Raw genomic sequence first — 24,032 nt, 5'->3', positions numbered from 1 at the left:
ATGATTGAGCTGACAGTGGTGTTGGTAATAATGGAGCTGATGGTGGTGTTGGTAATGATGAAGCTGATGGTAGTGTTGGTAAAGATGGGGCTGACGGTGGTGTTGGTAATGATGGAGCTGACGGTAGTGTTGGTAATGATGGAGCTGACGGTAGTGTTTGTAATGATGGAGCTGACGGTTGTGTTGGTAATGATGGAGCTGACAGTGGTGTTCGTAATGATGGAGCTGACGGTGGTGTTGATAATATTGGAGCTGACGGTGGTGTTGGTAATGATGGAGCTGACGGTGGTGTTGGTAATGATGGAGCTGACGGTTGTGTTGGTAATGAAGGAGCTGACAGTGGTGTTGGTAATGATGGAGCTGACGGTGGTGTTGATAATAATGGAGCTGACGGTGGTGTTGATAATGATGGAGCTGACGGTAGTGTTGGTAAAGATGGAGCTGACGGTGGTGTTGGTAATGATGGAGCTGACGGTAGTGTTGGTACTGATGGAGCTGACGGTAGTGTTGGTAATGATGGAGCTGACGGTTGTGTTGGTAATGATGGAGCTGACAGTGGTGTTGGTAATGATGGAGCTGACGGTAGTGTTGGTACTGATGGAGCTGACGGTTGTGTTGGTAATGATGGAGCTGACGGTGGTGTTGGTAATGATGGAGCTGACGGTGGTGTTGATAATGATGGATCTGGGGGTTGGTAATGATGGAGTTGATGGTTGTATTGGTTGAGATAAGTTGAATGGAGTTGTTCATATTCATGGTTTTGATGGTTATGAGGATTAACTTACCAGTGTTCAGGGGGGTCTTGGTGGTTATGGAGTTAATAGTGGTCATAGAGTTGTGGGTCATGTGACTGATGGTAGTTATGGTGCTGGGGGTCATGGGAATGGTATTTGTAAAGATGGGAATGGTTATCATGGTAGTGATGGTAGCATTAGATCTGATAAAGATTTATTTGGTTTGGGTGATGATGGAGGATATAGAAATGATTTTAGTTGTGGTGTTGATGATTTTAAAGCAGCCAGTGACTACGGTAATTGTGGACAACAGTGTTGCTGGTGGTGACATCAGTCACGGTGTATTGTTTTTTCAATCAAATTTGTGTTTATTTTTTCATACACACGAACAACAAACATCGAACATAATCATGGTAGACACAGCTGCCTCGTAACAGGAACTTGTGCAAGATATAAGAGAACATTGGTAACCAGTAACAGGATAAAATGCAAGCTTCAAGACTAGGTACCGGTCTAAGCTTGGAGAAGTGGGGGGAAAAAAAGGTGGTGGTGGTGGGGGGGGAGACGGGTAGGGTATAAGTGGAAAGGAAGTCGTCCAGAATGCAGAGTGAGAATGAGTGAGAAAAATAAAGAAAGGAGAAGAAAAGAAGAGAAGGATGGGGACGTGGGGAGCAGTACAGGGGAGCGGAGGAGGTCACGCCGCAACACTGAATCATGAGGAGATTACATCACTTTCGTTTTCAATAGGTTGACTCCAACCAAGGTGTCCAAATCTTCAAGAACACCTCGTGTTTTCGCTGGGCCCTGTGACTCATTTCCTCGAACCTGCATATCTGGTGGACCTTATCAATCCATTCTCTCAGTGAGGGAGGCTCAGCATTAAGCCAGTGTAGGGGTATAATTGATTTGGCAGCTGCCACTAAATGAGATATCAATGAGTTCTTACTTGGAGTATAATCGAGTGCGGGCAAGTCCAACAGTATAGCTGCTGGGGACAGAGGAGTCTTAGATTGCATAATAGAATCTATGGGGGAGATTTATCAAAACCTGTGCAGAGGAAAATTTGCCCAGTTGCCCATAGCAACCAATCAGATTGCTTCTTTCATTTTGCAGAGACCTCGTTAGAAATGAAAGAAGCGATCTGATTGGTTGCTATGGGCAACTGGGCAACTTTATTCCTCTGGACAGGTTTTGATAAATCTCCCCCTATGTCTTGGTTCACTTCTTTCCAAAAGGTCGCAATGATTGGGCAGGTCCACCAGATATGTGCATGTGTCCCCACGTGGGTAGTACATCTCCAGTACTTGTCGGTATCCAACAGACCATGATTATACAGAAATTCCGGCGTTTTCTACCACCGAGAAACCACTTTATAATTTGATTCCTGAAGTCTGACGCATCGGGAGAAGCCATGTGAATTGCATAGTAGCTTCTTGTCCTCCTCTGAAAAACGGAGATCCAAGTCTTTCGCCCAAGATTCTACAAAGTGTGTTGTGGTGTGGGTGGATGTCGTCCCCAGCCAGGCTATACAATTTGCCAGTTTACGTTTACTGGGCTGTGGTTCTAAAAGGAGTTCCTCAAATTTAGTCAATTGTCTCAACGGCTCGAACCTGTCAAAGAACTTTTTACAGCAAAAGGCAAAATGCCGGGAATGTAAAAAAGAGTATCTCACCTGAGGGATTCAATTGCTCAGAGAGTCTGCAGTTGGCGCCACTCCATCCCGAAACAAATGAGCCACCGTCATCCCATTCAATCTGTCCCACATAGGTTGAAAAGTGGATTCCATTCTGTTCAGTGCCGCAGGTATTATATTAGAAGGAAGTAAGGAGGAAATGACAGAATCAAAGACTGGGGGAAGAAGAAGCTAGTTCTGACCAAATTGCCACGGCTCCCTGGTATAACAAGTATTTGGAGTCTGCTCTATACCTGAGCTAAGTAGGTAACCATAAGTCCCTCAACAAAGAAGGGGAATGTAAGCCTGCCACGTTGTGAACGCTATCCAATAAAGGAATATAAGGGCCACTAGGTCCATCCACTTCTGAGGTTGTACTGCCTTATAAAGTGTTCTAATATCAGGCAGACCTATCCCGCCCTCCGATGGTGACCTGGTTAACAAAGTGTGTACTAAGCAAGGCTTGGCAGACCTCCAAACATATTGCGAGAAAAGAGATCTAACCTGGTGAAAATTTTTTATGGTTACGCAAAAATGAGCATTCGCATGAGATAGAGTAGCTTAGGTAGTACATAGCATTTAATGGCATTCTTCCTCCCCAGCCAGGATATAGCTGGTATATCATAGTCATTTAGAATACGGCCGATGTCTTTGAGTATGGGCTTGTAATTATATGAATAAACTTCCGCAATTGTAGTTGGGATATGTACCCCTAGGTATTTAAGTGTTGTTGGGTCCCATGGGAATTGTGTAAGTTATATGATTCGGCTCACTAGGGCGGCGGGGAGGTTAACGTTTAGTAGTTCAGATTCAGCCACATTGACTTTAAAATTGGAAACCCCTCCAAATTCCTCAAACAGCTGGACCAGGCAGGGAAGACTCCTCATAGGGTCACTGAGTGTGAAGAGCAAATCGTCCGCATACGACCAGGACTTTTATTTCTCTCCCAGTAGTCAGAAAGCCCCTGATGTCTTCCATCTGACAAACTTTTTGCAGAAGAGTTTTCATTACAAGGACAAACAGGGTTGGTGATAAAGGGCACCCCTGCCTGGTCCCGTTACTGATGGGGAAGGGGGAAGAGATAACCTCGTTCACTAGCAGAGAGGTCGAGGGACTGGAGTACAGCGAAAAAAGCGCCTGGACAAACTCCCCCGGAAAAAGGAATTTAGTCAATGTTGCTTTCATGTATGCCCATCCCACCCTATCGAAAGCCTTCTCTGCATCTACGCCGAGAAGAACTAGGGGAGAGTTCCTGATCTGTGCCCCGTGTGCATGTAAGCCATGGTGTATTGTGACTATGTTCTAACCTCTTGCCCCAATGATGGGTTTCACCTCTGACATAACTTTAAGGAAGTGTGAAGAGTGTAATGTTTTTCCTGTCATCCTTTAGAATACAGACACTAATCCAGTCCTTGATATTCCTCCAAGTGTTACATAACGTCCATAGAACCAGTGTTACTCCGCATCCACCGCAGTGTTTACCTTATAATAAGACTTTGAGATTAAACCTAAGTACAAGACAAATACAAAGACTACGGGGACAGATAAACACTCCGGGGCAGATAAACACACCGGGAAAGGCAAAGACTCCGGAGACAAAGATAGAATCTGGGAACAGAGAAAGACTCTAGGGACAGATAAACACTCCGGGGCAGATAAACACTCCGGGGCAGATAAACACTCCGGGGCAGATAAACACTCCGGGGCAGATAAACACTCCGGGGCAGATAAACACACCGGGAAAGGCAAAAGACTCCGGAGACAAAGAGAGAATCCGGGGACAGGCAAATACTCCGGGGACAGAGAAAGATTCCGGGGACAGCCAAAGACTCCGGGGCAGATAAACACACCGGGAAAAGCGAAGACTCCGGAGACAAAGATAGAATCCGGGGACAGAGAAAGACTCTGGGGAAAGATAAACACTCCGGGGCAGATAAACACACCGGGAAAGGCAAAAGACTCCGGAGAAAAAGAGAAAATCCGGGGACAGAGAAAGACTCCGGGGACAGATAAACACACCGGGAAAGGCAAAAGACTCCGGAGACAAAGAGAGAATCCGGGGACAGGCAAATACTCCGGGGACAGAGAAAGATTCCGGGGACAGAGAAAGACTCCAGGGACAGATAAACACACCGGGAAAGGCAAAAAGACTCCGGAGACAAAGATAGAATCCGGGGACAGATAAACACTCCAGGGCAGATAAACACTCCGGGGCAGATAAACACACCGGGAAAGGCAAAAGACTCCGGAGACAAAGATAGAATCCGGGGACAGGCAAAGACTCCAGGGACAGAGAAAGATTCCGGGGACAGCCAAAGACTCCAGGGTCAAACAAATACTCTGGGGACAGATCAAGACTCTGGGAACAAACAAATACTCAGAGAACAAACATACTCTGGGGACAGAGATAGACTCTGGGGACAGATATAGACTCCGGGGACAGATATAGACTCCGGGGACAGATATAGACTCCGGGGACAGATATAGACTCCGGGGACAGATATAGACACTGGGGACAGCCTGTATTTCATGCTAAGAATTCCTTGTGTATTTTCCATTATACATCGATATATTGGAGCCTTAATGTTTGGGGGATGAGCAGATCTGTGACTGATGGATCCCCAGAGATCTGGAGCAGAGGAAACACTTCCATGGACTTTAGTGTCTTGTGGATATGTCTGGGTTCCGTGGACAACGGGGAACAATTTGTTTCCTCCTCGTCACATTTCTACATCCATTTGGCCAATTTCTCAGCCCCTTGAGTGCAGTTCCTGTCACCTCCATAACTGTGTCCATTTAGTGCACTACAAATCCCAGCCATCAGTGAATGAGCTCATAAATGAGCAAAATCACATTTCTATACCCAGCAAACTGATCAAAGCAGTGCACTGGCCTGAATTTTATATCCACATTAAAAAGCGAAAGTGAAATGCACATTTTAGGCTAAATTTAGGTATTTTCTGGATTTAATCGAGAATTCTGTATTTCTTCCTGGGCTGAACAGAACTTAACAGTTAAAAGCATTGAGAGTGAACGCCGAATAGCCATCTAAGAAGAAGTTACATGTATTTTCTGGTATTAAAAACATAAACATAGGAAAGTTGACTAGTACAGTGGGGATCAAAAATTTGGGCACCCCAGGTAAAAATCTGTATTAATGTGGATAAAGAAGCCAAGGAAAGATGGAAAAATCTCCAAAAGGCATCAAATTACAGATTAGACATTCTTATAATATGTCAACAAAAGTTAGATTTTATTTCCATCATTTACACTTTCAAAATAACATAAAACAAAAAAAATGGCGTCTGCAAAAGTTTGGGCCCCCTGCAGAATTTATAGCATGCACTGCCCCCTTTACAAAGCTGAGACCTGCCAGTGTCATGGATTGTTCTCAATCATCATCTGGGAAGACCAGGTGGTGTCAATCTCAAAGGTTTTAAATGCCCAGACTCATCTGACCTTGCCCCAACAATCAGCACCATGGGTTCTTCTAAGCAGTTGTCTAGAAATCTGAAACTGAAAATAGTTGACGCTCACAAAGCTGGAGAAGGCTATAAGAAGATAGCAAAACGTTTTCAGATGTCAATATCCTCTGTTTGGAATATAATTAAGAAATGGCAGTCATCAGGAACAGTGGAAGTTAAAGTAAGATCTGGAAGACCAAGAAAAATATCAGAAAGAACAGCTCGCAGGATTGAGAGAAAAACAATTCAAAACCCACGTTTGACTGCACAATCCCTCCAGAAAGATCTGGCAGACACTGGAGTTGTGGTCCACTATTCCACTATAAAGAGATACTTGTACAAATATGGTCTTCATGGAAGAGTCATCAGAAGAAAACCTCTTCTACGTCCTCACCACAAAAAATCAGCGTTTGAACTTTGCAAATAAACATATAGACAAGCCTGATGCATTTTGGAAACAAGTTCTGTGGACTGATGAGGTTAAAATTTAACTTTTTGGCCAGAATGAGCAAAGGTACATTTGGAGAAGAAGGGGAACAGAATTTAATTAAAAGAACCTCTGTCCAACTGTTCAGCATGGGGGTGGATCAATCATGCTTTGGGGTTGTATTGCAGCCAGTGGCACAGGGAACATCTCAAGAGTAGAAGGAAAAATGGATTCAATAAAATTTCAGCAAATTTTGGATGCTAACTTGATGCCATCTGTGAAAAAGCTGAAGTTAAAGAGAGGATGGCTTCTACAAATGGATAATGATCCTAAACACACCTCGAAATCCACAGGGAATTACATCAAGGGGCGTAAACTGAAGGTTTTGCCATGGCCTTCACAATCTCCTGACCTCAACATAATTGAAAATCTATGGATAGACCTTAAAAGAGCAGTGTGTGACAGACAGCCCAGAAATCTCAAAGAACTGGAAGAATTTTGTAAGGAAGAATGGGCAAAAATACGTCAAACAAGAATTGAAAGACTCTTGGCTGGCTACAAAAAGCGTTTACAAGCTGTGATACTTGCCAAAGGGGGCAGTACAAGATATTAACTCTGCAGGGGGCACAAACTTTTGTAGATGCTATTTTTTTGTTTTCTGTTATTTTGAAAGTGTAAATGACGGAAATAAAATGTAACTTTTGTTGACATATTATAAGAATGTTTAATCTGTAATTTGATGCCCTTTGGAGATGTTTCCATCTTTCCTTGGCTTCTTTATGCACATTAATACAAATTTTTACCTGGGGTGCCCAAACTTTTGATCCCCACTGTAGGTGAGTGACAAATCACCCAAAAAACATAAAATAAGCTTCAAAATATTTTTAAATAGAAAAGAACTGGATAGAGGATAGAAGACCCCTGCCATGCCCTCTGCCAGTAAGAATGTTGGTGGCAGTACCAGCACTAGTACTGGTAGCAGCAGCCAGGTGCCTGGTGGGAGTAGTAGCAGCCACATCAGCAAATAAAAGTTCTCACTTTCTTCCAGAGGTTTTGTGGTTTCACAGACTAGTACGGCCCTTGTGGACTGGTTCAATGTCTTCTCAGGAGGAGAAAGAAGAGTCTAAAACTACTTGAATATATTCCTAGGTGACCTGAGCAGTTTTCTACATGGGTTTGGAGCTCTTAGGTAGTGTTATACAGGGGTTTTGAGCCTCTTGTTTTTTTGTTTTTGTTTTTATGTCGGTTTACGGACAACCTGTTTGCCACAAATCAACTTTTCTGAGAAGTTTAGCGCGTCCGCCGAACCAAACCTTTGAAGTTCACTCAACTCTAGTCATGATGATGCTGGGAGATGTAGTTCTGTAGAGCTGCAGACCACTGCCCTATAGTCATGATGATGCTGGGAGATGAAGTCTGTAGAGCTGCAGACCACTGCCCTATAGTCATGATGATGATGCGAGATGTAGTTCTGTAGAGCTGCAGACCACTTCCCTATAGTCATGATGATGCGGGGAGATGTAGTCTGTAGAGCTGCAGACCACTGCCCTATAGTCATGATGATGCTGGGAGATGTAGTTCTGTAGAGCTGCAGACCACTGCCCTATAGTCATGATGATGATGGGAGATGTAGTCTTTAGAGCTGCAGACCACTGCCCTATAGTCATGATGATGATGGGAGATGTAGTTCTGTAGAGCTGGAGACCACTGCCCTATAGTCATGATGATGATGGGAGATGTAGTTCTGTAGAGCTGCAGACCACTGCCCTATAGTCATGATGATGCTGGGAGATGTAGTCTGTAGAGCTGCAGACCTCTGCCCTATAGTCATGATGATGATGGGAGATGTAGTCTGTAGAGCTGCAGACCACTGCCCTATAGTCATGATGATGATGGGAGATGTAGTTCTGTAGAGCTGCAGACCACTGCCCTATAGTCATGATGATGATGGGAGATGTAGTTCTGTAGAGCTGCAGACCACTGCCCTATAGTCATGATGATGATGGGAGATGTAGTCTATAGAGCTGCAGACCACTGTCCTATAGTCATAATGATGATGGGAGATGTAGTCTGTAGAGCTGCAGACCACTGCCCTATAGTCATGATGATGCTGTGAGATATAGTCTGTAGAGCTGCAGACCACTGCCCTATAGTCATGATGATGATGGGAGATGTAGTTCTGTAGAGCTGCAGACCACTGCCCTATAGTCATGATAATGATGGGAGATATAGTTCTGTAGAGCTGCAGACCACTGCCCTATAGTCATGATGATGCTGGGAGATGTAGTCTGTAGAGCTGCAGACCACTTCCCTATAGTCATGATGATGATGGGAGATGTAGTTCTGTAGAGCTGCAGACCACTGCCCTATAGTCATGATGATGTTGGGAGATGAAGTCTGTAGAGCTGCAGACCACTGCCCTATAGTCATGATGATGATGCGAGATGTAGTTCTGTAGAGCTGCAGACCACTTCCCTATAGTCATGATGATGATGGGAGATGTAGTTCTGTAGAGCTGCAGACCACTGCCCTATAGTCATGATGATGATGGGAGATGTAGTTCTGTAGAGCTGCAGACCACTGCCCTATAGTCATGATGATGCTGGGAGATGTAGTCTGTAGAGCTGCAGACCACTGCCCTATAGTCATGATGATGATTGAAGATGTAGTCTGTAGAGCTGCAGACCACTGCCCTATAGTCATGATGATGATGGGAGATGTAGTTCTGTAGAGCTGCAGACCACTGCCCTATAGTCATGATGATGATGGGAGATGTAGTTCTGTAGAGCTGCAGACCACTGCCCTGTAGTCATGATGATGCTGGGAGATGTAGTTCTGTAGAGCTGCAGACCACTGCCCTATAGTCATGATGATGATGGGAGATGTAGTCTTTAGAGCTGCAGACCACTGCCCTATAGTCATGATGATGATGGGAGATGTAGTTCTGTAGAGCTGCAGACCACTGCCCTGTAGTCATGATGATGCTGGGAGATGTAGTTCTGTAGAGCTGCAGACCACTGCCCTATAGTCATGATGATGATGGGAGATGTAGTCTTTAGAGCTGCAGACCACTGCCCTATAGTCATGATGATGATGGGAGATGTAGTTCTGTAGAGCTGCAGACCACTGCCCTGTAGTCATGATGATGCTGGGAGATGTAGTTCTGTAGAGCTGCAGACCACTGCCCTATAGTCATGATGATGCTGGGAGATGTAGTCTGTAGAGCTGCAGACCACTGCCCTATAGTCATGATGATGATGGGAGATGTAGTTCTGTAGAGCTGCAGACCACTGCCCTGTAGTCATGATGATGCTGGGAGATGTAGTTCTGTAGAGCTGCAGACCACTGCCCTATAGTCATGATGATGCTGGGAGATGTAGTCTGTAGAGCTGCAGACCACTGCCCTATAGTCATGATGATGCTGGGAGATGTAGTCTGTAGAGCTGCAGACCACTGCCCTATAGTCATGATGATGACGGGAGATGTAGTTCTGTAGAGCTGCAGACCACTGCCCTATAGTCATGATGATGACGGGAGATGTAGTTCTGTAGAGCTGCAGACCACTGCCCTATAGTCATGATGATGATGGGAGATGTAGTTCTGTAGAGCTGCAGACCACTGCCCTATAGTCATGATGATGCTGGGAGATGTAGTCTGTAGTGTTGAGCGGCATAGGCCATATTCCAATTCGCGAATATTCGCGAATATATGGACGAATATTCGTCATATATTCGCGAATATTCGCATATTCGTTATATTCCCGTTTTATTTTCGCGTATGCGAAAATACGCATATGCGAAAATTAGCATGTGTGATAATTCGTATATGCGAAAATTAACATATGCGAATTTTCGCATATGCGAATTTTCGCACGCCAGTCTCACACAGTAGTATTAGAGTCTTCTTTACACCACACAAGCTGGAAGCAGAGAGGGATGATCACTGTGATGTGTACTGTGAAGAAAAAAAAAAAAAAAAAAAACGAATATTCGTAATTACGAATATATAGCGCTATATTCGCGAAATTCGCGAATTCGCGAATTTGCTAAATTCGCGAATAATATTCGAATTGCGAATATTCGCGAGCAACACTAGTAGTCTGTAGAGCTGCAGACCACTGCCCTATAGTCATGATGATGGGAGATGTAGTCTGTAGAGCTGCAGACCACTGCCCTATAGTCATGATGATGCTGGGAGATGTAGTTCTGTAGAGCTGCAGACCACTGCCCTATAGTCATGATGATGGGAGATGTAGTTCTGTAGAGCTGCAGACCACTGCCCTATAGTCATGATGATGCTGGGAGATGTAGTTCTGTAGAACTGCAGACCACTGCCCTATAGTCATGATGATGGGAGATGTAGTTCTGTAGAGCTGCAGACCACTGCCCTATAGTCATGATGATGCTGGGAGATGTAGTCTGTAGAGCTGCAGACCACTGCCCTATAGTCATGATGATGATGGGAGATGTAGTTCTGTAGAGCTGCACAGCACTGCCCTATAGTCATGATGATGCTGGGAGTTGTAGTTCTGCAGGGCGGGTTTGCACGTGATGATTTTCCTGCCCCGGTGAATCAGTCGTGTGTGCACAGGGCTCAGACACTTCATTGTGGTAAAGTCCATATTTCCTGCCCTCGAATTCTTCCTCATTGATCATTTCCTGAAGACTCGTGAAAATCTCCCGAACGGATCATAAGACGCATCGTGGGCGATTGTGACGCAATATATATATAAAGTGCAGAGCTGCGTACACAATACGACAGGCAGACGGGGAGAGCTGGGATACACCGAGAGAAGAGTCAGGGGATGATCACAGCTTAGATACACTCCAAACTATTCATAGGGGAGAGAGACAGAGGACAGTACAGGCTTAGATACACTCCAGGCATTGTATAGGGGTAAGAATAAGAGGGATACTCCAAGCTGAGATACCCTGCAACCATTGGAGAAACTGAGGTCCAATAGAGGCTTAGATACGTTATATTTAATGCATTGTGTACAGGTACTAGTTCAGACTTAGATACCCTCACACAGAAAAGAAGAGGAGATTACAGGGTTAGATACACTAAAGTCAGTGCATATAGAGGGGGAAACTGAGAACAGGGCAGATTAGATACCCCAGAGCAGGGCACACAGAGGGGGAAACTGAGAACAGGGCAGATTAGATACCCCAGAGCAGGGCACACAGAGGGGGAAACTGAGAACAGTGCAGATTAGATACCTCAGGGATTAGATACCCCAGAGCAGGGCACACAGAGGGGAAACTGAGAACAGTGCAGATTAGATACCCCAGGGATTAGATACCCCAGAGCAGGGCACACAGAGGAGGAAACTGAGAACAGTGCAGATTAGATACCCCAGGGATTAGATACCCCAGAGCAGGGCCCACAGAGGGGGAAATTGAGAACAGTGCAGATTAGATACCCCCAGGGATTAGATTCCCCAGAGCAGGGCCCACAGAGGGGGAAACTGAGAACAGTGCAGATTAGATACCCCAGGGATTAGATACCTCCAGAGCAGGGCCCACAGAGGGGGAAACTGAGAACAGTGCAGATTAGATACCCCCAGGGATTAGATACCCCCAGAGCAGGGCCCACAGAGGGGGAAACTTAGAACAGTGCAGATTAGATACCCCCAGGGATTAGATACCCCCAGAGCAGGGCCCACAGAGGGGGAACTGAGAACAGTGCAGATTAGATACCCCCAGGGATTAGATACCCCAGAGCAGGGCACACAGAGGGGGTAACTGAAAACAGTGTAGATTAGATACCCCCAGGAATTAGATACCCCAGAGCAGGGCACACAGAGGGGGTAACTGAAAACAGTGCAGATTAGATACCCCCAGGGATTAGATACCCCAGAGCAGGGCACACAGAGGGGAGACACCAGGAGCTGTCCAGGTCGGTGGAGGATTCTGTGACCTTTGATCTCTGGGCTTATACTGGGTGACCCAGGAGAATGGAGGTTTTTCTGCGGACGTGTCTCATCTTGGGGGCAGCAGCTGAGTCTTATTCTGCCCCCACTCCCCGCAGCAGCTCCCCACAGCAGCAGCAGCCCATGGATGAAGCTTTATCTCTATATAACCAGGGTCTGAGCGCTGCAGAGTTTCTGTTTGGACTCATCCAGGTAGGTACATATAAGTCACACGTCATATCCCTGTGTAAACACTGCAAGTATACAATGCGGTGTGTGCTGGGGTGGTGAGGCTTCTCCAACATCGCTACATATTCAAGCTACTATCTCAGACCACTGACCTACTATCTCAGATCACTGACTAATTATCTCAGATCACTGACTTATTATCTCAGATCACTGACTAATTATCTCAGATCAATGACTTATCTCAGACCGCTGACCTACTATCTCAGACCACTGACATACTATCTCAGACCACTGACTAATTATCTCAGACCAATGACTTATCTCAGACCATGGACTTATCTCAGATCACTGACATACTATCTCAGACCACTGACTAATTATCTCAGACCAATGACTTATCTCAGACCACTGACATATCTCAGATCACTGACATACTATCTCAGACCACTGCCTAATTATCTCAGACCAATGACTTATCTCAGACCACTGACTTATCTCAGATCACTGACATACTATCTCAGATCACTGACATACTATCTCAGATTACTGACATACTATCTTAAATCACTGACTTATTCTCTGAAATCACATAATAAGTCAGTGCTCTAATTAAATTAGTCTGTGATTTCAGAGAATAAGTCAGTGGTCTGAGATAGTAAGTCAATGACCTGAGATAAAAAGCCAGTGGTCTGACATAATAAGTCAGTGCTCTAATTAAATTAGTCTGTTAGACCACTGACTTTTTATATCAGACCACTGACTTACTATCTCAAACCACTGGCTTATTATCTCAGACCACTGACTTATTTCGGATCCCTGACATATTATTTCAGATCACTGACATACTATCTCAGATTACTGACATACTATCCCAGATCACTGACCTACTATCTCAGACCACTGACCTACTATCTCAGACCACTGTCTCAGATCATTGGCTTATTGTCTCGGATCATTGACTTATTATCTCATACCACTGACTTATTCTCTGAAATCACAGACTCATTTAATCAGAGCACTGCCTTATTATCTCAGACCACTGACTTATTATCTCAGACCACTGCCTGACTATATCTGAAAAAATGCACAAGAAATGCTTGCTGTCCAAGAATAGAAACCTTCAACTTGATAATTTTTTTTACAATATATGACAGGTATGTGGCTTATTATCACTGCGCTACAATTGTAGCCAACTCTGCACCTATGTCAGGTGACTTTCACAGGTTGTCCAGGCGTTTGGGTGTTTCTATCTACTGACAACAAGCAGAGATCTGGAGATTGTGCAGTCTCTTCATACTTCTGTACAGACGCTCCAGCATTGTCCGAGGAGACGTCACACATTCCTCCGGAGCAGAAATCTGCCGCTAATCCGGGCGCCGCTCCGGTGACTCAGCTGCACATGGGAAAAACCTTGTGGGAAACATAAAGGCGGGTTCTGCTTGTGGATTTACTGTGGAAAGTGTAAGACTCTGTAGGGCGATGGTCATAGGGTTGCCACCTGGCCGGTATTTCACCGGCACAGCCGGAAATTTGGCCACCCTGCCGGTATTTTTATATTAAAAATACCAGCAATGCTATGGCGGGTATTTATCCAACCGAACCTCCAACTCCCGGAATGTTGCACCATAACCTATACCAGTGGTTCCCAACCAGAGCGCCTCCAGCTGTTGCAGAACAACAACTACCAGCATGCCCGGACAGCCGTTGGCTGTCCGGGCATGCTGGGAGTTGTAGTTCTGCAACAACTGGAGACACCCCTGGTTGGGAAACGCTGACCTATACTATATACTACTATGTAGTGCAACATGCTGGGAGTTGTAGTTTTCATTTGGGGCAGCTGCTGAGCCACAGGCTGTATAAGGATATGCTGGGAGTTGTAGTTAGTAACCAACTGCTGCTCCTAAATTAATTTTTTTTTTAAAGCGATCAAAAAGTCCCATTAATACAAAAATGGTACTGCTAACCTCTTAAGGGCCTAGGACGTACCTACTATATAGTGCAACATGCTGGGAGTTGTAGTTTTCATTTGGGGCAGCTGCTGAGCCACAGGCTGTATCAGGATATGCTGGGAGTTGTAGTTAGTAACCAACTGCTGCTCCTAAATTTAATTTTAAAAAAAACGGTACGTCCTGAGTCCTTTCCCTTTCTATAACGCGGTCGGGCCTGGCCTCTAACAATGGCCGGAACCCGTGGCTAATAGCGTGCGGCAATGATCGCGGCGCCACGCCGCGCTATTAACCCTTTAGATGCGGCATTCAAAGTTGAACTAAAGTGAAAGTAAATCACTGCCGGCTAGCTCTGGAACACGAGAAGGGTCTCCTACCCGCCTTCTGGTGTCCGATCGCCGAATGACTGCTCAGTGCCTGAGATCCAGGCATGAGCAGTCAAGCAGCAGAATCATTTGTGGTAGCCCTTGGGGGGGGTGTAGGGTAGTTGGGGTATTGTTTCAGTAGATGAGGGGTTAATGTTAACCCTATAGTTCGTGACGCCAGGCTGAGGGCTAGTATGCTGAGGTAATCCTCCGGCCTATCGCCGCCCTTCCCAGAAACGACAGGTGCATGTAATGAAATGACTGAAGGTCCACAATGTACTTGAACTTGAACTTGGGTAACTTTACTTAAGTGCTTGCGGTACATCCAATGAACAGTAACAGTCTCAGGAATACAGTCTTTATGTAGCTCAATGACTGACAATTGTTGCGGACCTTGAAATAAATGAAAGTCTCTGAATTTAGGGTAATTATTGCAGATCCGTCCAGATTTAGGGGATAGATAAGGTCCGGTGATCCTGCAGAGTGCGTGGGGATTGATACACTCACAATTTAGAAGTTATCGTCCGTCACCGCAAGGTTCAGGCCTAGACTCACTGATCTCAGCAGTGCAGATGCTTGTTGCTTGCTTGCACAGGAACAAGAGAGAGAGAACATGGCCGCCGCTCCCTTATATGGGCAGGGGGCGGGGCTAATCTGGTCCGAACATCTGTCACTCACTGTTACAATGAGTGATGGGATTGACTAGGTCACAGGGACCTGCAAAGGTCCTCAAGCAGAAATACCATAGAGTTCACTTAACCACGTGACCCGCAGGTCCTGCTATAGACAGGTAAGTAACTATTTATAGGCCATTTACATAATATTTACATGCATCCCAAGTAAGCTATTGGAGCAATAACTATCTGGATGAGAGGTGACTAGGGGTGAACTAGACAATGGGGACCCCGACATCCTAGGGACTCTGGTTAAGGGGACCCACCCACGCAGGTACCGGATAAGATACGGTACCGGGACACCACACATTGATCAATGGTTTCCTATGAGAAACCATTGAACAATGTAAAAGATCAGTGTGCGCAGTGTTATAGTCTCCTATGGGATAACAATGATCAGTATAAGAGATCAGTGTGTGCAGTGTTATAGGCCCCTATGGGATAACAATGATCAGTATAAGAGATCAGTGTGTGCAGTGTTATACTGATCATTGTTATCCCATAGGAGACTATAACACTGCACACACTGATCTCTTATACTGATCATTGTTATCCCATAGGGACCTATAACACTGCACACACTGATCTCTTATACTGATCATTGTTATCCCATAGGAGACTATAACACTGCACACACTGATCTCTTATACTGATCATTGTTATCCCATAGGGGCCTATAACACTGCACACACTGATCTCTTATACTGATCATTGTTATCCCATAGGAGACTATAAGAGATCAGTGTGTGCAGTGTTATAGGTCCCTATGGGATAACAATGATCAGTATAAGAGATCAGTGTGTGCAGTGTTATAGGTCCCTATGGGATAACAATGATCAGTATAAGAGATCAGTGTGTGCAGTGTTATAGGCCCCTATGGGATAACAATGATCAGTATAAGAGATCAGTGTGTGCAGTGTTATAGTCTCCTATGGGATAACAATGATCAGTATAAGAGATCAGTGTGTGCAGTGTTATAGGTCCCTATGGGATAACAATGATCAGTATAAGAGATCAGTGTGTGCAGTGTTATAGTTCCCTATGGGATATCAATGATCAGTATAAGAGATCAGTGTGTGCAGTGTTATAGTCTCCTCTGGGATAACAATGATCAGTATAAGAGATCAGTGTGTGCAGTGTTATAGGTCCCTATGGGATAACAATGATCAGTATAATAGATCAGTGTGTGCAGTGTTATAGTCTCCTCTGGGATAACAATGATCAGTATAAGAGATCAGTGTGTGCAGTGTTATAGGCCCCTATGGGATAACAATGATCAGTATAAGAGATCAGTGTGTGCAGTGTTATAGTCTCCTATGGGATAACAATGATCAGTATAAGAGATCAGTGTGTGCAGTGTTATAGGCCCCTATGGGATAACAATGATCAGTATAAGAGATCAGTGTGTGCAGTGTTATAGGTCCCTATGGGATAACAATGATCAGTATAAGAGATCAGTGTGTGCAGTGTTATAGTCTCCTATGGGATAACAATGATCAGTATAAGAGATCAGTGTGTGCAGTGTTATAGGTCCCTATGGGAGCTATAACACTGCAAAAAAAAAGTGAAAAAAAGTTAATAAAGGTCATTTAACCCCTTCCCTAATAATAGTTTGAATCACCCCCCTTTTCCCATTTAAAAAAAACTGTGTAAATAAAAATAAACATATGTGGTATCGCCACGTGCGGAAATGTCCGAATTATTAAAACATATCATTAATTAAACCGCACGGTCAATGGCGTGCACGCAAAAAAAATTCCAAAGTCCAAAATAGTGTATTTTTGGTCACTTTTTATATCATAAAAAAAAAATGAATAAAAAGCGATCAACAAGTCCTATCAATGCAAAAATGGTACCGCTAAAAACTTCAGATCACGGTGCAAAAAATGAGCCTCATACCGCCCCATACACGGAAAAATAAAAAAGTTATAGAGGTCAGAAGAGGATAATTTTAAATGTATAAATTTTCCTGCATGTAGTTATGATTTTTTATAAATGTAGGGTATCATTTTAATTGTATGGACCTACAGAATAAAGAGAAGGTGTCATTTTTACCGAAAAGTGTACAGCGTAGAAACAGAATCCCCCAAAAGTTACAAAATGGCATTTTTTTTCCAATTTTGTCTCACAATGATTTTTTTTTTCTTTTTTTGGTTTCGCCGTAGATTTTTGGGTAAAATGACTGACGTCATTACAAAGTAGGATTGGTGGCGCAAAAAATAAGTCATAATATGGATTTTTAGGTGCAAAATTGAAAGAGTTATGATTTTTTAAAGGTGAGGAGGAGGAAATGAAAGTGCAAAAATGGAAAAAAAAAAACCTGGTCCTTAAGGGGTTAAAAACTACAGATCGGGGCGCATAAAATGAACCCTCATACTGGCCCGTATAAGGAGAAATATAAAAAAAAGTTATAGGGGTCAGAAAAGGACAAAATTTCCCCCGCATATGTGTATCCTGTGATGTCACGCATAGATAATGAATTATGCAAATTAGCATGGCCGATGTTGTTTTCTTTTGCAAGAAAGGTGTCACATGACACATCTTATCCATCGCTAGGGTTGCCACCTATCTGTGTCTGGGTCCTCTGACTATCATGGAAGGGGTTAAACAATGCTGATTCTAATAGCTTTCTGCATTTTATCACAGGTCGAGTCACATGACAGCGAGAACATAACCTTTATCATCAAGGAGACCGTGTGCTTGAAGTCGGACAAAAAAGACAAAAAATGTCCCTTCAAGGAGGACGGAGTAAGTGGCGATGTAGATCGGACGCTGTTCACACCTACGGCTCCACTACATCCATTGGTGTTAACATTGTTATTTGTCCTGCAGGTTGTGAAGAACTGCACAGCGCCACCTCCTGGGCATAAAGGAAGACGTCTAAAGGTCCGATGTCAGACTGTAGACACCTCGGTGAGTCTCCTGACCTTCACCTAATAAGGACATGAAGGGGTCAACTAGAGATGAGCGAACTTACAGTAAATTTGATTCGTCACAAACTTCTCAGCTCGGCGGTTGCTGACTTTTCCTGCATAAATTAGTTCAGCTTTCCGGTGCTCCAGTGGGCTGGAAAAGGTGGATACAGTCCTAGGAAAGAGTCTCCTAGAACTGTATCCACCTTTTCCAGCCCACCGGAGCACCTGAAAGCTGAACTAATTTATGCAGGAAAAGTCATCAACTGCCGAGCCGTGAAATTTGTGACGAATCGAATTTACTGTAAGTTTGCTTATCTCTAGGGTCAACAGTGATCAGCTGTGGTGGAGGGATCAGTAGTGATCAGCTGTGGTGAAGGGATCAGTAGTGATCAGCTGAGGTGGAGGGATCAGTAGTGATCAGCTGAGTTGAAGAGAACAGTAGTGATCAGCTGAGGTGGAGGGATCAGTAGTGATCAGCTGAGGTGGAGGGATCAGTAGTGATCAGCTGAGGTGGAGGGATCAGTAGTGATCAGCTGAGGTGGAGGGATCAGTAGTGATCAGCTGAGGTGAAGAGAACAGTAGTGATTAGCTGAGGTGAAGAGAACAGTAGTGATCAGCTGAGGTGAAGAGAACAGTAGTGATCAGCTGTGGTGGAGGGATCAGTAGTGATCAGCTGAGGTGGAGGGATCAGAAGTGATCAGCTGAGGTAGAGGGATCAGTAGTGATCAGCTGAGGTGGAGGGATCAGTAGTGATCAGCTGAGGTAGAGGGATCAGTAGTGATCAGCTGAGGTGGAGGGATCAGTAGTGATCAGCTGAGGTGAAGGGATCAGTAGTGATTAGCTGAGGTGGAGGGATCAGAAGTGATCAGCTGAGGTGGAGGGATCAGTAGTGATCAGCTGAGGTGGATGGATCAGTAGTGATCAGCTGAGGTGGAGGGATCAGAAGTGATCGGCTGAGGTGGAGGGATCAGTAGTGATCAGCTGAGGTGGAGGGATCAGAAGTGATCAGCTGAGGTGGAGGGATCAGAAGTGATCAGCTGAGGTGGAGGGATCAGTAGTGATCAGGTTCTGGTTATTATTGCCCTTATTGAATACAGAAGTCTCAGTCTTCACTTCAGAGCACTGACGTTTAGAAGACAGATTTATCCTCAGAACATTAATTCAGATACTGTCTTATTATCTCAAAGAACTGCCTTATTATCTCTGACCACTGCCTTACTATCTGAGGCCAATAACTTATTTCAGATCACTGTCTTATTATCTCAGATCACTGACTTATTATTTCATAACACCAGTTTACTATTTCAGAGCACTGCCATATTATCTCAGACCACTGGCATACAATCTCAGACCACTGCCATATTATCTCAGACCACTGGCATACAATCTCAGACCACTGCCATATTATCTAAGACCACTGGCATACAATCTCAGACCACTGCCATATTATCTAAGACCACTGGCATACAATCTCAGACCACTGCCATATTATCTAAGACCACTGACATACAATCTCAGACCACTGCCATATTATCTCAGACCACTGGCATACAATCTCAGACCACTGCCATATTATCTCAGACCACTGGCATACAATCTCAGACCACTGCCATATTATCTAAGACCACTGCCATATTATCTCAGACCACTGGCATACAATCTCAGACCACTGCCATATTATCTCAGACCACTGCCATATTATCTCAGACCACTGGCATACAATCTCAGACCACTGCCATATTATCTCAGACCACTGCCATATTATCTCAGACCACTGAAATACAATCTCAGACCACTGCCATATTATCTCAGACCACTGCCATATTATCTAAGTCCACTGCCATATTATCTCAGACCACTGAAATACAATCTCAGACCCCTGCCATATTATCTCAGACCACTGGCATACAATCTCAGACCACTGCCATATTATCTAAGACCACTGACATACAATCTCAGACCACTGCCATATTATCTCAGACCACTGCCATATTATCTCAGACCACTGGCATACAATCTCAGACCACTGCCATATTATCTCAGACCACTGGCATACAATCTCAGACCACTGCCATATTATCTAAGACCACTGCCATATTATCTCAGACCACTGGCATACAATCTCAGACCACTGCCATATTATCTCAGACCACTGCCATATTATCTCAGACCACTGGCATACAATCTCAGACCACTGCCATATTATCTCAGACCACTGCCATATTATCTCAGACCACTGGCATACAATCTCAGACCACTGCCATATTATCTCAGACCACTGGCATACAATCTCAGACCACTGCCATATTATCTAAGACCACTGCCATATTATCTCAGACCACTGGCATACAATCTCAGACCACTGCCATATTATCTCAGACCACTGCCATATTATCTCAGACCACTGGCATACAATCTCAGACCACTGCCATATTATCTCAGACCACTGCCATATTATCTCAGACCACTGAAATACAATCTCAGACCACTGCCATATTATCTCAGACCACTGCCATATTATCTAAGTCCACTGCCATATTATCTCAGACCACTGAAATACAATCTCAGACCCCTGCCATATTATCTCAGACCACTGGCATACAATCTCAGACCACTGCCATATTATCTAAGACCACTGACATACAATCTCAGACCACTGCCATATTATCTCAGACCACTGCCATATTATCTCAGACCACTGGCATACAATCTCAGACCACTGCCATATTATCTCAGACCACTGCCATATTATCTCAGACCACTGAAATACAATCTCAGACCACTGCCATATTATCTCAGACCACTGCCATATTATCTAAGTCCACTGCCATATTATCTCAGACCACTGAAATACAATCTCAGACCCCTGCCATATTATCTCAGACCACTGAAATACAATCTCAGACCACTGCCATATTATCTCAGACCACTGGCATACAATCTCAGACCACTGCCTTATTATCTCAGACCACTGGCATACAATCTCAGACCACTGCCATATTATCTCAGACCACTGGCATACAATCTCAGACCACTGCCATATTATCTCAGACCACTGGCATACAATCTCAGACCACTGCCTTATTATCTCAGACCACTGGCATACAATCTCAGACCACTGCCTTACTATTTTAGGACAGATTGATCTTATTATCTCAGATCACTGACATACAATCACAGACCACTGCCTTACTATTTTTGACCACTGACTTATTATCTCAGACCACTGACTTAATATATCAGACCACTGACTTATTATCTCAGACCCCTGAATTATTATCTCCGACCCCTGACATTATCTCAGACCCCTGACTTATTATCTCAGACCCCTGACTTATTATCTCAGACCCCTGACTTATTATCTCAGACCCCTGACATTATCTCAGACCCCTGACATATTATCTCAGACCCCTGACTTATTATCTCAGACCCCAGACTTATTATCTCAGACCCCTGACATTATCTCAGACCCCTGACATTATCTCAGACCCCTGACTTATCTCAGACTCCTGACTTATTATCTCAGATCTCTGACTTATTATCTCAGATCTCTGACTTACTAATTTAGACCACTGACTTACTATCTCAGATCTCTCCTGTGCATAATGATACATTATTAATATTGACCCGCCCTGTGATCCTCATCTCTACAGGATAATGGAGAAAATAACAAGAGTCCAGGGACCATGGGGAATGATCCAGTTTACAAGCTTTTACCCGGCAAACAAAACCAGAGGTCGGATTTCCTTCAGTTTGATAACAGACGCTCCCAGATCGGTCACTCCGCCGCCTCCTGCATCTCCTGCATCTTCGACTTCCTCAATACGAATCCGAGTGGTCGATGACGTCCTCCAGACGTCTCCTGCAGGTTCAGTGAGGAGGAACCTTCTCATAGACCATGGACTGCACCCTCGGGCCGTCCATAGGGTGGGACTACAACTCCCAACACTCTGATGCTTTAATGTTAATACCTGTAATTGATCTGCTGATCGCATCTACTTAAGAATAAAGTTATAAGACAATCATGAAGGAGGAGGGGCTTAAGATTCATTCCCAAGACATAATATGGACCCTGGAGATGGTTTAGGGTCTGTGAGGAGGACCCCTCATGGGGAAATAGATCTTTTCATTGTATAATAAAACTTTCTACAACTTTCATGTGCACTTTGTGTCAATTATTCCCTCGTATAAGAGTTTCTGAGCGAGAGAACACCAAGGAACACTGACCTAGTGGATAGTAAAGTGAACTGTAAGAAGTAGTGCCAGGCTGCTGCTGCTTAGTGTATCAGATCATGTGGTTCCTGAGTTCAGGGCCTGCAGATCTTACCGTTCACCTGAACTTCACTTTGTCCTCATGTCTTTTCCTCTCCCAGCCATCTGCATTCTGGCCGGAATTTATCATTGTAGGTGTAAGTGAAGCATTTATCATTGTAGTGTAAGTGAAGCATTTATCATTGTAGGTGTAAGTGAAGCATTTATCATTGTAGGTGTAAGTGAAGCATTTATCATTGTAGTGTAAGTGAAGCATTTATCATTGTAGGTGTAAGTGAAGCATTTATCATTGTAGGTGTAAATGAAGCATTTATCATTGTAGGTGTAAGTGAAGCATTTATCATTGTAGGTGTAAGTGAAGCATTTATCATTCTAGTGTAAGTGAAGCATTGTTACGCCGAGCGCTCCGGGTCCCCGCTCCTCCCCGGAGCGCTCGCAACATCCTCGCAACTGCAGCGCCCCGGTCAGATCTGCTGACCGGGTGCGCTGCGATACCTCTCCCAGCCGGGATGTGATTCGCGATGCGGGTGGCGCCCGCTCGCGATGCGCACCCCGGCTCCCGTACCTGACTCGCTCTCCGTCGGTCCTGTCCCGGCGCGCGCGGCCCCGCTCCCTAGGGCGCGCGCGCGCCGGGTCTCTGCGATTTAAAGGGCCACTGCGCCGCTGATTGGCGCAGTTGTTCTAATTAGTGTCTTCACCTGTGCACTCCCTATGTATACCTCACTTCCCCTGCACTCCCTCGCCGGATCTTGTTGCCATTGTGCCAGTGAAAGCGTTTCCTTGTGTGTTCCTAGCCTGTGTTCCAGACCTCCTGCCGTTGCCCCTGACTACGATCCTTGCTGCCTGCCCCGACCTTCTGCTACGTCCGACCTTGCTCTTGTCTACTCCCTTGTACCGCCCCTATCTTCAGCAGTCAGAGAGGTTGAGCCGTTGCTAGTGGATACGACCTGGTTACTACCGCCGCAGCAAGACCATCCCGCTTTGCGGCGGGCTCTGGTGAACACCAGTAGTAACTTAGAACCGATCCACCAGCACGGTCCACGCCAATCCCTCTCTGGCACAGAGGATCCACCTCCTGCCAGCCGAATCGTGACAGTAGATCCGGCCATGGATCCCGCTGAAGTTCCACTGCCAGTTGTCGCCGACCTCACCACGGTGGTCGCCCAGCAGTCGCAACAGATAGCGCAACAAGGCCACCAGCTGTCTCAACTGACCGTGATGCTACAGCAACTACTACCACAGCTTCAGCAATCATCTCCTTCGCCAGCTCCTGCACCTCCTCCGCAGCGAGTGGCCGCTTCCGGCCTACGACTATCCTTGCCGGATAAATTTGATGGGGACTCTAAGTTTTGCTGTGGCTTTCTTTCACAATGTTCCCTGCACTTGGAGATGATGTCGGACCAGTTTCCTACTGAAAGGTCTAAGGTGGCTTTCGTAGTCAGCCTTCTGTCTGGGAAAGCTCT

At 45.0% G+C, this 24,032-nt stretch overlaps 1 protein-coding gene across 2 annotated transcripts in view; it reads left to right on the top strand.

The window, feature by feature from the left end:
• LOC130331778 (cathelicidin-1-like) overlaps positions 1 to 22,410 on the top strand; it is a 32,916-nt gene extending 10,506 nt beyond the window's left edge. Inside the window, exons 1-4 of one of the 2 annotated variants that reach the window (XM_056553721.1) lie at positions 12,101 to 12,421; positions 18,029 to 18,130; positions 18,215 to 18,295; positions 21,951 to 22,410. In XM_056553721.1, coding sequence (XP_056409696.1) covers positions 12,254 to 12,421; positions 18,029 to 18,130; positions 18,215 to 18,295; positions 21,951 to 22,142 — 543 coding nt within the window. In that variant the 5' untranslated portion in view covers positions 12,101 to 12,253 and the 3' untranslated portion in view covers positions 22,143 to 22,410. Of the gene's footprint in view, positions 1 to 12,100; positions 12,422 to 18,028; positions 18,131 to 18,214; positions 18,296 to 21,950 lie in introns of those variants that run through there. The other variant, XM_056553720.1, reaches the window with a different exon arrangement.
• The last annotated feature ends 1,622 nt before the right edge of the window (positions 22,411 to 24,032 follow it).

Source organism: Hyla sarda, unplaced genomic scaffold (genome assembly GCF_029499605.1).
Source record: "Hyla sarda isolate aHylSar1 unplaced genomic scaffold, aHylSar1.hap1 scaffold_357, whole genome shotgun sequence".
Classification (NCBI taxonomy): domain Eukaryota; kingdom Metazoa; phylum Chordata; class Amphibia; order Anura; family Hylidae; genus Hyla; species Hyla sarda.
Note: the sequence above shows the minus strand (reverse complement) of the source record. Positions and strands in the feature narration are given on the sequence as shown.